This window comes from Ixodes scapularis, unplaced genomic scaffold (assembly GCF_016920785.2).
Source record: "Ixodes scapularis isolate PalLabHiFi unplaced genomic scaffold, ASM1692078v2 PGA_scaffold9__187_contigs__length_104089568, whole genome shotgun sequence".
In the NCBI taxonomy this organism is placed as follows: domain Eukaryota; kingdom Metazoa; phylum Arthropoda; class Arachnida; order Ixodida; family Ixodidae; genus Ixodes; species Ixodes scapularis.
The window spans coordinates 13,899,602-13,915,596 of NW_024609884.1; the positions used below are offsets into that span (position 1 = coordinate 13,899,602).

At 42.9% G+C, this 15,995-nt stretch overlaps 1 protein-coding gene across 1 annotated transcript in view; it reads left to right on the plus strand.

Moving 5' to 3' along the window:
* The first annotated feature begins 760 nt into the window (after positions 1 to 760).
* LOC8039004 (iroquois-class homeodomain protein IRX-4) overlaps positions 761 to 15,995 on the plus strand; it is a 109,425-nt gene continuing 94,190 nt past the window's right edge. The window contains exon 1 of the mRNA XM_040499170.2: positions 761 to 1,064. Within this exon, the coding sequence (XP_040355104.2) occupies positions 1,020 to 1,064 (45 nt within the window). The 5' untranslated portion in view covers positions 761 to 1,019. The remainder of the gene's footprint in view (positions 1,065 to 15,995) is intronic.

A 15,995-nucleotide genomic window follows, 5' to 3' on the forward strand; every position in this document is an offset into this window, starting at 1 on the left:
ACCACTCATGGGGAAAGTCACAACATTTCCACTCGAGCTCCTTTTTCAGTCGACAAAATAGCAAAACCACCTAAAAATCCAAAAAGAAAAAACTGAAGCAAAGATAGAATTAAACCAGGAGTTCAAAAATCTCAGAGGGTTCGAGACCCTTTGTTGTATTTCTAATGCAAAGCGTGAACGCGAGCAGCGAGCGAGATAAAACAACACGAGCTCGAAAGCCGCGGGACCGGAGGGGGGTGGGTTTGGCCCTATCTTCGCCGTATCTCCATAGTCCCGATGTCGTGTCTACGCATTGTGTGACAACTCCGGGGCCAAAAGAACCGCCAATCCAAACTTTTCATTTTCCTCTCGGCTTGCTCGACACGCTGTTCTCCGGTGGGGGGGGATGGGGGGTGCTCCCCCTCGCCTCTCGCCGCGGCTTCATTTGCACATGGTGCTTCCCCATGTGCATCGCCGAAACGCCGTCTGGCGGACCGCGCGATAGAGTCGACTCCACGACTGGGCGGGAGCCGACTCGGCGAGGCGTGGCTTGCGGTTTGCCGGCCGTCAGTCAAGAGCGGCGGAGGCGGGGTTTTCCAACGCGCGCCGTCAATCAAAGAGCGCCCGAGGCGACGCCCCGCCTCTTCTGCAGACCCCCCCATCTGCCTTCCCCCCCTTACTTCCGAGCTCCCCCTTGCCGGCGAACAACACCGCGCGACAAGGCAACTTGGCCGCTAGTTTAGTGTGTGAGCGGAGTTTTATCTCCATGTGGCGTCGTTGCCCGCGTTCGACGCTACGCGCACTCTCCCAGCAGCCGACGCCGCACTGACTCTTCCGGCCTCCGGCTGTTCCTTTGGTTCTCTTTTTCTTTTACGGCCGACGACGGTCTTGCTGGGGATCGCGGTTTGATGCGCCACGTGTCCGGCACGTCGACGACGGAAACCCGCGCGGCGCTGCACCCTCCTCGACCGCGGTCAGAACCGAGCTCGCGAGTCCGAGCCCGGGCTCCCGGCAGCCTCCCGAAAACGGCCGGCTCGTAGATGTCCTACGGCCCATTCGGATACTCCTACCCAACGTCTTCACAGGTGAGGAACCCCCCCTTTTCGACCTGACCGCAAACGGCCCTCTCTTTCTGCTTCTATCCAGAGATTCGCAATGGTGTCTTCGCGTCCAAGGTAATGGGGTCACAACGAACGAAGAAGCCCCTTCTCGGGGCTTCTCCGTGCTTTGAGCCTCACGAGTTCTTTTCCGCATAGCATCAGTACAATACAAAAAAAAAAGAAGAACGGAATACCTTATTTATGTTTTCGGATTGTTTTCATCTCGCGAAATATCCCTTTTTGCTCTCTGGTTTCGCGGGCTCAGTTCATTGTGTTAGTGCATTGGCTGAGGGTACTAATATTTTTTACGAGAGTTTGGAGAACGCACACCACACAATCATCGCTGAATGGAAAAGGAAAACAGAGACGTCTTGGGCCACCAAATGAATTGACAGCAGGAATTAGTATAAGCTACGAGTAGAAAAAACAAATGTCTGCTACCATTAGGGGTAATCGCTGTCTACCATGGCCCCTTTACTTTTATTCTGTAGTCACCGAGAAGATAAGAATTATTCAGTTTTCGTTGCCCTCTCAAGCACCAGCTTGCTACCTCCGAGAACACTTCGGCGCCTCGTGAGCTTGGAGTGTTTGCGCGCAGGGCTCATATTACGGGCTCCCGAAGAACACCTGTGTTTCCTCTCTCAGGAAGGAGAATAGGCAGAAGAAAACATCAGGGCATAATGCAAAACATCCGTTTCATGCCCTTCGACTAACCCCCCCCCCCCCCCCCCCCCAAAAAAAAAAAAAAAAATACACGCGAGGCCATCCTCAGTGGTAGTGAGAGTCTATGCAAAACCTGTCGTAACAAAGTGCAGGCAAGCTGGTTAGAAAGCGACATGGTTGTAAACCCTAACACAAAAAGATGTAAAAATTAAATTTAAAATAAATAAACGGACAGAACAGACTCAACTGTTCTGTCCGTTTTTTTTTTTTTTTTTCTTGTTTGTTTTTATCTTTTATGTTTTAGGGTTCACAAGTATGTCAATTTTAAACTCCATTTGATGTCGCTTTCTATGTCGCTATGTACTGTTTGCGCCTACCTCTCGTTTCGCGACATGTCGTTTCAATAGTTTGAGATACTCTGACATAACCCCGGTCGTTTCCAAGATTACAAACGAGGTCGGTGGGATGCGGTTACAGGAACGGCAACACGAAACATATAGAAGGGAAAAGAAAACAAGCTCTGATGACAATGAAAAATTAAGAGAAATTTCTGAAACAACAATAGATTGATGATTATGGGTCCCCTCTGTTGCCATATATGCAGATGTAAACAAGGTGCAGCACATCAACAAAAAATATAAAAATAAACATGATTTAAATGTGTCAGTCTCATATATGTATCCATGCCAGGCCAACGACAGGCCTACTGCACAGGGAATATGAAGACATCTCTGAGTTACAGGCAAGAGAGGCATGTTACAGATTTCGCAGGTGTTTCTTATTATTATTTTTTTTAAATTATATGTCCTTCCAAGTTTCGGGACTTCTTTATTATTACTATCCTTTTTTTCTTTCTTTCTTTAGTATAAACTCCAGTTTTTGGCTTTTATTTTCTATGTTCGGCACTTTTCGGTGTTCATTATCTGCCGAAAAATAGGCCTCGGTGAAAACATTTGGCGCTATAGAGAAGGTTAGCAGAATCGAGGTTAAAGAATAAACTCAGTCCACGTCTTTCGCTGCATCGTGCTATGGGCATGTTTCCGAGTATGTTCCGTATACTTTTCGTCACTCGACTGACGGCGCACGACACTCAGACTCAAGTCTTTAAGGGCCACACTATTCAATACCGCGCGCAACAAAACGTTGCAGTTGGATATGGGTATCCCCGTCTTCAAAACGAATACGTCGACCGGTTCTTCTGGAGCCTACATGGAGTACACTCTGGAAACATATTTACCAGGGTCTTGCGTGTGCCATTGTAGCTTAAAAAATACTTGTAAAAGAAAGAACGCAGAAGGCACGTCTGTATACGAATCGAAATGCTGCGGAAGCTCGAGTTTCAGTCTGGGGTTCAGACTTTAAAGTGAGTACTTTGAATCATCAAGAACTCGGGCATCTTCGTTGAAAGGGATATCGCGCAGCAGGGTTTTGCCCGGAATGACTCGCTTGTTCAATCAATCACGGTGTTAAATTCGAGACATCGTTTCATTTACAAAGAACTGACGGATCACGATAGAGGTCAATTTTAAGTGAGATTAAAAGTGGACAAAAGTTGCTTCCAAAAAGAGCAAAACCTATCAAAAATCAGGCAAACGGTGGCACATATATCGGCCAACTTATTCATTCTGATCTACTTTGAAATTTCTCTTCAAAAAGAACTTCTCTATAGGTAAGCCAACCCGCCTACTTTGTGACGGGTTTGCTGTGATTTTGTTAAGAAACGTTGCCACAGTTTGGGGGGGGGGGGGGGGGGATTATGTGTGTCATTTCAATGCTTCTCACGACGTTTCGACAGGCAATTTTAGGTATTGTGCGACAAACAGCGTAAAATTGATAGCTGTTAGCCGATGATATGCTCTTGAGAAGAGTATTCAACATAGGGACAAGCCTGAATGGGTCCCCTTATCTCGTAGCGTCGGCGCATCATCATCATCATCAGGTTGGAAGGAATAGTGGGTAGAGCTAAAGCTAGCGGCCTCTGTCTCCACTGCACTCGTCGAACGCTTGAGAACGCGGAACGCCGGCGTTTGGCTTTCGCATTCGAACGCGTTCCACGAGTGGAGATTGCGTTGGCATTAAATAAATGTAATAACAACTCCACACCTGTTGTTTTCTTTACCTCGCATCATCCACTCAGGGAACTTGGCTTTTGGTAGAATACATCAATAAATGCCATAAACCCAAAATATAGGACAAACAACGCCTGTCCTCTTTTTACGAGTTTTATGAAGTCTTATACCGTATGTATACGCTATTTTACAAGTAGCGGCAGGTTTATGACCTATTGCATTCTCAATCCAAACAATTCACGAGATTTTGCAGCCTGGAGTCAAGCATCGTAAATAAAAAAATATTTTGTAATCACAATAAAAAATCCTATGACCTATTACGTCGAAATCGCAGCACAATCATTGACTGCCAGACCTCTGTTGATGACAAGGAAATGTCTATGTCGTCCTGACGTGTCGAAATATTTACAATCCTCGCATAAATTCTCAGCTGGCTTGGTTCATGAACTTCTCTTCTGTACAAATCATCCGGTTACGATCATAGCCATATGGGAGGCGTTATCTTTAGGCTATCTTTAAAGATGGGCTCTTAATCATCAACTTAAAAAAAATAGTGATGACACCAATAGACTCTTGCTTCTTGAGCACTTCTATAAAAATACAAACATCACGCCTTGAAAATTGTTCTTCCAAGTGTCCCCGGCAACATAACGAACTTATCCGATTTACTATGTACCGAGGTTTCGTTGGACCAAGTTACTTTCGAGCAAAATCTATTTTCTAATGATGACTCAACTTATAGTGACTTTATATCAATTGCTTCTAGTTTGGGAAGATAAATAATGAATAATGCCAGACTAGCAAAAATGGTGAGGAAAACCCACGACGGGGTCGGATCCGCGGCAACTCTAGCTATTATCACAATGTGTGCTCATCGTCACTACGCAGATCCGCGTCACCGCGGATCTACGTAGTGACCCCAATCCCTCACATTTGAATCACCGAGTGACTAGACTATCCGTAGTACGTTCCTACAAGATCAGGTGCTTATACTATTGCGAGTGCAGTGATCTGTTTGTTCCCTGCCCACAGCAGCTGGTACTAGAGTAATAAGGACTGCATATTCAACTGTTACCCAATACCGATCCAGTGCCAGGTAGCACCTCATCAAACATACTGCTATCAGAAAACAGGCATTCGCAGAGTTGGCGATGATTCAAAAGCTTGCGTAGATAGTGTGTTTCTTGCTTATACGAGTATTAACTAATCTGTTTTGGCTTTTCAACTAAGCTGTTTTCGATTTTTAAAGGGAAGCTGAAGAGGTTTTTGTATATGTAAAAACTATGAAAGTTTGAATGCAGGCGCCTTAAAAATTAACTGTCCCAATGTTGTATTCGATTTTATTAGGATGAACGTTGTAATCGATAATTAAAATCTCGTCGTAGCTCCGCCCGCCGCTGCGCGCCGAGTGCAGCACTCTAAGAAATGCCTGCGCGTCTACTTACCCGCAAAACACTCAAAGAGCCAATCTCTGCGATCTACGAAATCAGCTTAGCGAATGATGAGGCGGAACATCCATTTAGACCTCAAAAATAAGTCTGCGATGTGGCATTACGCAATGCAAAGCGTCATGCTTGCATTGCCTAATGCTACAGCGCAGACTTAATTTTTATGTCTAAAGAGTGTCCGCCTCATCATTCGCTGAGCTGATTTGGTTGACCGCAGAGATCGGCTCTTCGAGTTTTTTACGAGTTAGTAGACGCGCAGGCATTTCTTAGAGTGAAAAAAGCACGAGAACGGAGGCTAAAACTAGGGAAAGTGTCGTCATCGGCGGGGCAGGTGACCCTTGCATGCCACTAAGCTCTCGGAGATGCCGACATTGACGTCGCGACGCCTTCGACAAGCGGCAGAGAGACTCTCCGCAGGCCAGAGATGGCAGTAATGAGATTACTGTAATGAAATTACAGTAATTAAATTACTTTTTTCTGGTAATGAGTAATGAAATGGATTGCTTCTCTAGGCTGGTAATTTAGTAATGTAATATATTACTTTCAGGCCGTAATTTCGAGAAAAATACTCATTACTTTTGAAATTACTTTTGTCCCAAATTAGAAAGTTCGTTTGAAAGCTTTTAAAAAAGAAGAGACAAAATTATTTTCCATGGTGAAATATTGTGACATAGACATCAACGCAAATAAACGACGGCCACCTGAGCGCAAAGCTTCGTATGAAGAATTGGACAGACGCACAAAGGCGGGCTGGAAAGACGAAGGAGAAAGGCCTACTTTTAGAGCTTGTTGGAATGTCATGGTTTACGAACTCCAGGCAAGACAGATTCACGGCGTCACGTAATCACGAAGCTACTATCCTTCGTTCATCCCTTAGCTCACAGTGCGGTGGCAGCTGCGAGCGAACCGGAACCAATCAAACACCTTCCTTTAAACACTTGACCCATCCCTTTCTCTGTGCGTGGTTATCAACGAGAGCGTGGTTACGTAATCGAAAGATAGACGTGTGACTGCTCCAACGAGCAGTAGCTTCCACCAGACTGTCAGCTTAGGGATGAACGGCTTTTAGGCTATACAAGGCGAAGGTCAACACATTATAAACTGAGAGGACAGGACAAGCAGATCCCCAACCTTCTTGGTCTTTCGTCAAGCAAGGTCAAACCGTAAACTTCGACCATTGTGAACAACAAACGACAGAGATAAATAGTTAATCCCAAATGCCTTGTCAAGGGCCCAGAACGTTTCGTGCGTCCTCGAGCAAAGCAGGTGCCGCTCGCGGTATGCCTCGCGCTGCCTTCCTTTGTGAAGCTTGTTAAAGAATAAGCCTACATGCAGATTTCGCCCCCCGTTTGTTGGTAAAGTATACAATTTAGGGAAGCTCGCGCTATTCCTTTCCTCAACTGGCGACGCTTCTGCTTAGCAATTATTCAGCACCTTCGTGTGACAATTCACATAAGCTTGTGCTCTTCGGGTGTTCGGGAACAATGCTCCTTGAGAGAAATGACCTGGAATGCGTCAACTAGCGCTTTTGGGGGAAGGATTAGATTGCACCCGAAGCGAAACGGAAACGTTTAACGTGACGATTCCTTGTACGCCGATGAATGAACAGCGAAACCCGTGAGTCGACTCTCTTTGAGTCACATCTAAAGAAGCGATACTCTGAGTCCATGGAAACTGAGAGTATCGCTAAACGTTCGTGATGCTGTAACGTCTCACGTATGAAACACAATCGCCTAGCCATTTGCCATACATTTTGTTTTTTCACAGAGTTGTGACAGCACTATGCTTAACAAAGGCACAGAACAGGAAAAACGGGCGCAGCCGTTTATTTGGGGTTGCATAAAACAACAAAATCCTCAAACGAAAAAAAACAAAGCATTGCGGAATGAGAGTAGATACTACTGCTTATTGGTGACCGTACCAAAAACATACACTCCATGGCAATCAAATGGTAGAGCAGCCTCTAAAAAAAAAAAAAAAAAAAGATTTTTTTTGTTAAACATAAGTACAAACAAAAAAAAAAACTCATCGAATTCGAATACAAAACAAGCTTATACTATGGTATATACGGGGCTATTGAGCCGGTTTCATAGGGTATATCAACCAAGAGGTGTTCTTCGCATTTCTCAATTGTATATTGAACGAGCGAACTGGTTATCGAAAATACGGTGAGTGTGCAGGCGAGCTGGTGGACGTTGATCATATTGATATTACTCGTGACGTCGGAGGTCGGAGTAAGGTTTGTGGCTAAGTAAGAACTTGGGAGAAAATAAACACAGGAGCCGAGTTTGAGACGTTCCTTTTCCTGTATTCTTTTTCTTCTCGAAGTTTCCCAAATGGTTATCTCGACTCTTTTGTCGTTTGATTTTTTTTTTTTTGTCAGTTGATTTATTACGGTCGACAGATTTTCATAACCCGTCTCAGGTCAGCCGCAGCTTTTTAACTTTTTTTTTATACGTCATGTAAATCCTCATCAAGATAACTGTGACATTTCTACCTGTTTTCAGAATTTTAATTTAGATATGTGTAAATGGATGTTTTCTTTCTTAGTATGCCAATTCATGTCTTGTATCTGTTTTAGTTTTGTTTCTCTAGTGTTCTGGTTTGAGATTTATACTGGTTTTGTGTTTAATGTCAGTCTGTGGGAACCACTCAGAAAACCGATGTGGTTGCTTATGCACACAAGCAGAACAAAGAATCAATATATATTATTATGATTGAAGCAAGCAAAGTTGCGTTGAAAAAAACAATTATGTTATTATGCTTATTAGAAGTTCGCTAAAAAACATTAAAAAAAACGTATCAACTGTCATATAAACGAACAAACAAAAGACGGCAGTTACAAAGTCGGAGAGGAATGAACTCATATGCTACGGTGTTACGAGATCAGAAAATTTAAAAAAAAAGGAATAAATTGGGCTCTGATAGTATATTTACCGCCGAAAATAAAGTTGAATAAAAACTAAGGTTGAAAATTCCACAAATAAAATCTTCAAGTGCCGTCATGGTACCAGATTTAGTAATATGCGCGACGAAAACCACGCCAAGCAACGTTCACAGTGAATCCCAGCCAACATTGAGTATTAAATAAGACATGCAGCCAATTTAGATAAGGGTTAATATCCAGGTGAATCTCGTCCAGAAATATGTGTTTGACAAAGCTGGTCCCTCGAATTGTAATTACACGTAGCGATCAAACCATTGAAGTTATCCACTCTGCAAGTTGTGTGCCCAGCTCTGAGTAATATATTAAGCAACGTGCCAAAAAAAAAACATAAAAAAAATCGCTAAAAACTAAAGTTTTACACTTTCGTAGCCGAAACTAACAGGACTTCGAATTCTCAAATGAAGACGTTTACTTGGAGAGTAGTCCGCCTGACTAAAGCACAGATCTGAGGAAATTAATAACGTTTCCTTTTTTTTTTCCTTCTTTTTTTTTTAACGGGACATTTATTTATTTTTTTAATATAAACGTCCTCTGTCTGATTCGATTTTGACATCGTTATTCGTGGGTCCCAAAATTCCGCTTCCTGACCCCCAAAATGATCAGAAACAGTTTAATTCAAATGTTCGCAATCGCAAAAAGAATATTTGTAACAAAATATTAATTTAATTAACTGCTTTAGTAGGGGTGCGGGGCTATTTTTAGTATATACCACGCTGATCTCCCCAAAGTGATTATTCAGAAAGTATCTTTTTGTCAGAGAAAACGTTTCAGAGCTACAAGTCCTGAGGTTCAATGCTTCTAAGGGTAGGAAGTTCCCTTTGTTCACATGAAATTGCGCTTCTTTTATATCCAACGTAGGACGAGCGTGCTCAATTCAAAACTAATGGTCTTATAAAATAAGATATTGGCTTGCCTTGAGAACTGTCTTGAGCAACAGCTAGCGTAAAATACGATTGTCTCAAAATAAAAGTTTGTATGTTCATAGCAAAGTCTTGGCTCTATCGCATCACCCACCTCACACCGATGTTAGCACTATTTCCACTGCAAAATCACCAAGTTAAGCGAAAAAAAAAAAGCCTGCTTCGCTTCGAATGTGCGAGCGTGTTAACTCCCCAGCCGAAACACAGGCAGGAGAAACTTATCCTAAAGCGAAAGGCATTGCCAAATTTTAAACTTTTTTTTATCACCTTGCTATTACAAAGGTCGTTTGTATCGTTCGTATCCTTGACTGTTCCTTTCTCTTCTACTTTGAAATTTCCTCTTTTCCTGCCTCAGTCTCAGGCTAACATCAGAATGGTCGTTCGTATGTTCAATTTCGCCCGAAGTTAGTGCATCGAGAGTCACCTCAGGAGCTCACCGGCCATTAGTTTTATTTTATCCCACCACCGCGTTCCTAAATAGAGGGTAAATTGACTCAGACTCGCTTTTCCTATACGGGACTCTTTTTTTTTTCTTTTTTTCTTTTTCTTTTTTTGCTGTATTCGCTTTGGAGGCTACACCGGGAACAGGCGTCAATGCACGTGAAGGCGTGTCTAAGAGACGACATTCTCTGCTGGGGTCCCAGTCAGGTCACCGTCAAAGCGAAAGCGAGAACTAATTTGGCTATCACGGCCCTCACAAAACAAAACAAAAAAAAAATTAATATTTTAACGACTCACGTAATATCGATAGTTTTCAATTGATTTTCTACAGACCTCCTTTCAACCGAAGTCTATTGAGTAAAAGACGCTAGAAAAGCTAGAGAATTTCTATCACCACGTCTCAGTAAACTTGCTGTCGTCATATTTCCCTAGAATTTCTATAGACTAGACTCGATAAAATAATAAGATGCAGTGCGGAGAAGCGACATCACACCCAGTTGGAGCCTCCTTGCTGAGGCTGCTGTTCCGACGGTGTCAAATAATTATCGCCTCTTGCAATGTTTTATAGATGGAGATACAGCCCCCCCCCCCCCCTCCCCCCAACCCTTAGAACACCCATTTCCAACGAATTATTTGCGAGAAACAAGCCCTGATTCCTAATTTTCTTAACTTATGAGGTGGTCCTCGTTTACATGATTGCCTTTCAAGTGTAGGCTATATACAGTATGTCGGTAGTGCTCGGTGGCGTGTTCATTTCTGATGCATGTGCACGCAGAGAAAGGCCAGTGCGTCTTTCCATGATGTATTGTGACAAACCTAGAACTAATATTCATGATTAATTTTTTTTCACGCGAAAAAAAGGGATGGAAGAGTTTTTAAGATACATGTTTTCTATACAAGTTCAACCCCTATACATTCTGTGTTATAGAAAGTCAATAGCAAAATTATGTCACAAAGCTATAGACATTAAATAAAAAGTCGATATATTTTCTTAGGAATGTCTGTAGCCTCTATACACTGTTCCTAGAGACGTTCAAGAAAGTAGATAAATCTTTTTTGTAAGGGGGAGTGAGCTATAAGAGAGCGTTCACAGACCAAATTTGTGTAAGCCAGCGAAGAACGGGGTTCGTTTAAGCGTCATTCACAGAACAAAATAAAACGAGAAAACACATTCAAGTCATCTGCTAACGGGAGCCAAAAAGGGTGGCCGTCCGCTACAAAGCGAGTGCCGCGGCACAAGCTGAAAGTACCGTAACCTGAAATTCCTACCGTCTGCTATTTCACGTTCGAAGCTATCTACAACCTTCGCTTCCTTTGCAAATATCAAGTTGTTCTGAGGCCGTTGCGAAGCTAAACTCCACCGGTGGATAAAAGGGACAAGGAGATCAAAGGCCTCGAAATCTCCCTCGTTATTTGTGTTTTGGTGAAAAGTTATCGCAAAGGTACAGCCCGATCATGGACTTGCGAGCGGATAAATCATTTCTCGTTTGTCAACAACCCCTCTCCAGCAGAAAACTATGGAGTCAGTCCAATCAGCAGCTGCGAAAGCTTTCGCTCTCGCCACCGAACGTGAATCAGTCCCCCATTCGGGTATAATCGTCTTAACTCAACAAATTCTGACGAGCCTTCTTTTCTATACGGACCGTACTGCGAGCCAACCACTGCGATCTACACATCGTGAAAATGACGGCCCAGAAGAAGCAAAAAAGGGGGAAATAAAACGGTCTGATCCTAACACGCGATCTGCGCTGCAGGCACAATAAAATTAAGGGAATAATTATCCGGCTCTGGTGCCCTAAAGTGGCGGAGATGCAACGACTTTCTTCAGAGAAGGAGACGTAGACACGAAGGCTGCTATAGCTTTACGTCTACCCTCTAATCATTCCACTCAAGGCTCGGTGTCCTGACGTCCCCTCTCGTCCCCTCCTCTCTCTCAGTTTTCTCGACGTACAGGTATACTGAACACGAGACATGCCGCAGTCTCTTGCAAGAAATGTCGGAGAAATGGGTCACTATATATGTCGCAATCTGGTCAAGGAGGGCGTGAGAAAAGGATGAACGTAAGCATGTCTCAACTTCCAACCAACTCGCTTCTTGTCCTAAATCTTGAGAAATTACAAGAAGGAACTTTATTTGGCCCATAAATATAAAGGGAAGCCTTGGAGAGAAGGACCATATCAGAATTTCAAGTTCGCAAAAAGGGGTACACAGCGCACAAAGAACCAAAACAGAGAATAAGAAACTAAACAGGAAAAGCGCCGAAACGTTTGTTCTGTTTAGTTACTTATTCTCTTTTCAACAGCCTGCCCTGTTTCTGTGCACTGCGTGTATACCCCTTTTTTTTTTTTGAGTGCGAACCAACGCGCTCAGCTTGCCACCTTGTTTCAAGGTTGCCTCGGCAGCTGCAATGCTCATCTACCGGATACGCATTTCAATGTTCTAAGCTTGCACTTTTTGATGTATGGTCCACCCCGTACGCGATGAAGTTGACGGCCTAGCGTTTCGGTGCGTGCTGCCTCCCAGATAGTTGATGATCGCACCCGTTAAATGCCATTCTACAAAACCTTACTCAAGTGGATCTGAGTTAGGTACTTCAGTGGGTCATATGACGTGACAACGTAAATACGACAACGCTGGACGTGGGTATATTTTTTAGACTGCCATAATACGAAACCTCTAATCTCAAATGAGATCGTGTACACTTGTGAACCGCCATCTCTGTGTAACCAGTGGTGTTACAGCGATGTAATGGGCTCTCCAATGGCACGCGGCATATTTAGTGACAATTTTTTTTCTTATATGAAGTTAATTCTAGCTGAAGGTATTTGGATGTCACTTGGGAACTATAATAATAAGGAGGATAATACTTGAAAAGTAGTCGTGGCTTGCCATAGCGCCATTTCAGAGCTAATCCATGGAGTAGACAGAACAAGAAAAGCATCCCCTGTAGCGCAACATGGTTTCACACGGTGCACCACGTGCTACAAATATCAAAGAAGTATACCATTACATAAAAAGATAAAAAGTTTGTTTTCTATTGTACAAGGAGCTACAGGTGATAGTTCATAGATGCTGGTAGATGAGTCACTACAACGGTTCGTATCTGTTCATGACCATTCTTCATTTTTGTAGATAATATGAAAATACATTTTATTGGGGGGAAGACGAACGCGGAGGAGAATGAAAAAATTCGCATGCGATGACAGCAAGAAAAAAAGAAAGAACCGCATTTTTGCAATGTTCGCGCACGTTATAAGTTTCGGCGAAAGGAGGCATCAATCAACACTGGCCCTTTGACAAGTAGACCACGTAATTCTGAAGTATGAAATTAGACCCGTCTTGTGCTGAGTAAGCGACACCACACCTTTTTGTTCAATGATTATTCCTACTTTTCCGCTTTCAAATTGGCGTGCAGCGCCGCGTCACTGATCTAGCAACATTGTTCCATCGTCCGCCAGCGGGCGAATTCTCGTCGCCACTCCGTCAACGAACGTTGTTCGGCGACGCCCGGATTCCCTTGATGGGTGCGCACCATGCGAACAGTATATGCCTACTCGCTGTATTACGCCAGCCTCATTTCCAACCCCTGCGATCGATCACAAAAGGAAAGGAGGTTGGATAACACAAACAACAGCGACGTTTCCCCGTCGCTTAGTTTTTCGCAGCTTCGGCGTGTGTATACCAAGAATCACATGTTCGCATCGATGTATTATTTCCCGGTGGGTAATTAGTATCTAGTGGTTACACCATCGTCATTTTTTTAAGATTATTCGTGAATTTGAGTAAGATGGAGCAGTTGGTGTTTTTCGCAAAACGTTTCTAAGTTTTGCTTTTACTGCGATGAAATTTAAGTCGAATTATTTTTTACATCAGTTCAACACTGCACGGTTATTTCTACAGCAAGCTAGGCTATTTGATAAGTATAGAACTGGAGGAAGGAAGCTCATCGGATGAAAGTAGCAGCTCTCGCATCATTACGTTACGTTAAATGGGGGACATGATTCTATAGAGTGTTTCTAAGGAACTCGATCTCGGGGCTGCGTAACGGAGAACAGCCTGGTCACACCATGCTAAAGAAAGAGCAGGAGAAAACTAGCCCCCCCCCCCCCCCCCCGGAAGTCCTAATTTTTTTTTATAGCTTTATCCCTTAGAACATCTCAATTTTTCATTAAATTATCCTTACATGTTCTTCAACATTACACCTGCTCACGTCAAGCCGAGCTGAATTACCAGTCATGTACGGTGATTCAGACGGCCTCTGTAATATTACATAGAAATGTTGTAATCTATACTCACGCAGTAATAAACCCTGATGTTTGAAGTGTGGAGTACACAGCAAGAGGATTTGTTCAGTAAGAAAAAAAATTATTACATTCCTCGTTCCAAGCTTTAATGTTCTCAGCACACATGTTGTCTGTTCGATCAAACATGTACTACACGGCGCTATTCTCTTCGTTTTAATTTTTTTTTTACGGCGTAGAACAAAAAGTGTGAACATGCATGTTAGACCAGTATCATCCCCGGAGTGACATTTAGCTAACCGTCACTTCGTCTCTTTATGCCTGACTATCGTACAGTAATGTCGACATAGAAGTGATCCGACCGGCGGAAATAAAGGAGTGCGCACCTGATCATTCTTTTGAGCTTTGTAAAACAAAGCAACAATGCCATGGACTGTAGTATACTACATAAACCCTTTCAGCTCCTTTACTTTTCCTTTATTTCAGTATAAAAAAAATTATCCAGGTTAAACTAAGAGGCTGAGAATTTAGGGTGAGTTGTATAATGCTAACGATTATGATTACGGTTTAAGATTGAAATGTAAAAGAGAAAAAGAATGACTTTTCACAGAATTTAAATTCATTTTTAAAACGCTCCGAAACCTAGTTTTTGCACTAAATTGCTCGCTTGCCGTACTCATTACTACCTAAGCAGATTATGCCTTCTAAATCCTTCAGCAAAAATAACACCGCATATTTTTGACGCGCACCTGAAACTAATATTTAAAAAAAATATAATTACATCGTGTTTTAAAAGAAAGATAATCAATATAGATATAGTATATAAAGATATAAATAAAAGACAGAACACGGGAAAACTGCGTATAGTGTCATAATCTTGATTCCAGCTTCATTGCATATGGTTTTTATCGCTCCCCTACGTTAAGGTAGATAAGACCATACATCAAAATGCAAGCTGCGCTGTCCACCATCCACAATGTTTCGTTCGTCTTGGTGTTTCATGCATCCGGGTGAGAGCCGAAGTTGGGCCCAGCGGACTGATAGGCAGCGGGCGGTGGTTTATCTCCTTATTTCCAACGGAAACATGTGCACAGAGTAGCCTTCCTAACATATGTGGCCTGTCGTACATAGGGCGGCGTACACTTGGGCAGCAAGACTGCTCGCATCAACTGCACTCCTTTTGTTGTTTATGTGCGCATTTGTATAACCCCGGTTACAAAGTGCTGTTCATGTTGTATATTAAATTGTATTAGGCAGACTTGCCCACGTACGCGTTGCGTTCTTGTGTTTTGCTGCGTGTATTATTATTGTATTCATTATGTGTGCTATCCCTCGTGCGGGCCCGTGTGGGGCCTGCAGTATTTGTAAATAAATAAATTAAAATAAATAAATTAACAACACTTCTTGCAGACGTACCACATGCACTTTCTTGCGCTTCAGCGCGACAAGCCGGAGACAAAACAAGATGTTGTAAGACAAGCGGGGTTCTGAAAGTTTACTCGTATGGCTGGTAAGCCGTTCGTGTTATGTGAGCGAGAGCAGGTCTGGCCTTGTGCTCACCGAGAGAGACTGGAACATGAGAGTAGTGTGGCTCGAATGGCCATGGGGCCCATGCGGTTATTCTTATGGCGCTAACAAAATATTGAAATGAGTAATATCCAGTTTCTTTATCAGAAGCCGTTTGATCGGTCTCACGATGGAATGCAAGCAAATGTCTTGCCCTATACCATCTTCCGACATGCAAACGTGGGCTCTACGTGACGAGGTATTAGCGAGTGACAATAAGCTCACAGTGAAAGTCGATTTCAATGCTCTATACCACCTAAATTCTTTTTTTTTCTCTCTCTCTCTCTCTCAACGCGTGGATTCCATTTTTTGTTTACAGCTAGGACTCTCAAGAAAGAGGCGTATGCAAGAAAAAAGTAGGGCGGGGCGTCGATTAAAATTTTTAACCCGTTTATTCGCCACCCTTTATTTAATCAATTAATCGATCTCGTTCATTTCCTTGCATAATAATTTAAAAAGTAAAAAAAAATATATATATATATACATTTTTGTTATATATATATATATTTTTTTTTTTTGCTCTTGGTGATAATATAATGAACGACGCGGTATACGATTTTCTTTATGAATCAACCTCGATGCATAGCTTAGAGAGGTTCAAAGACATTCCCACTCACAGAT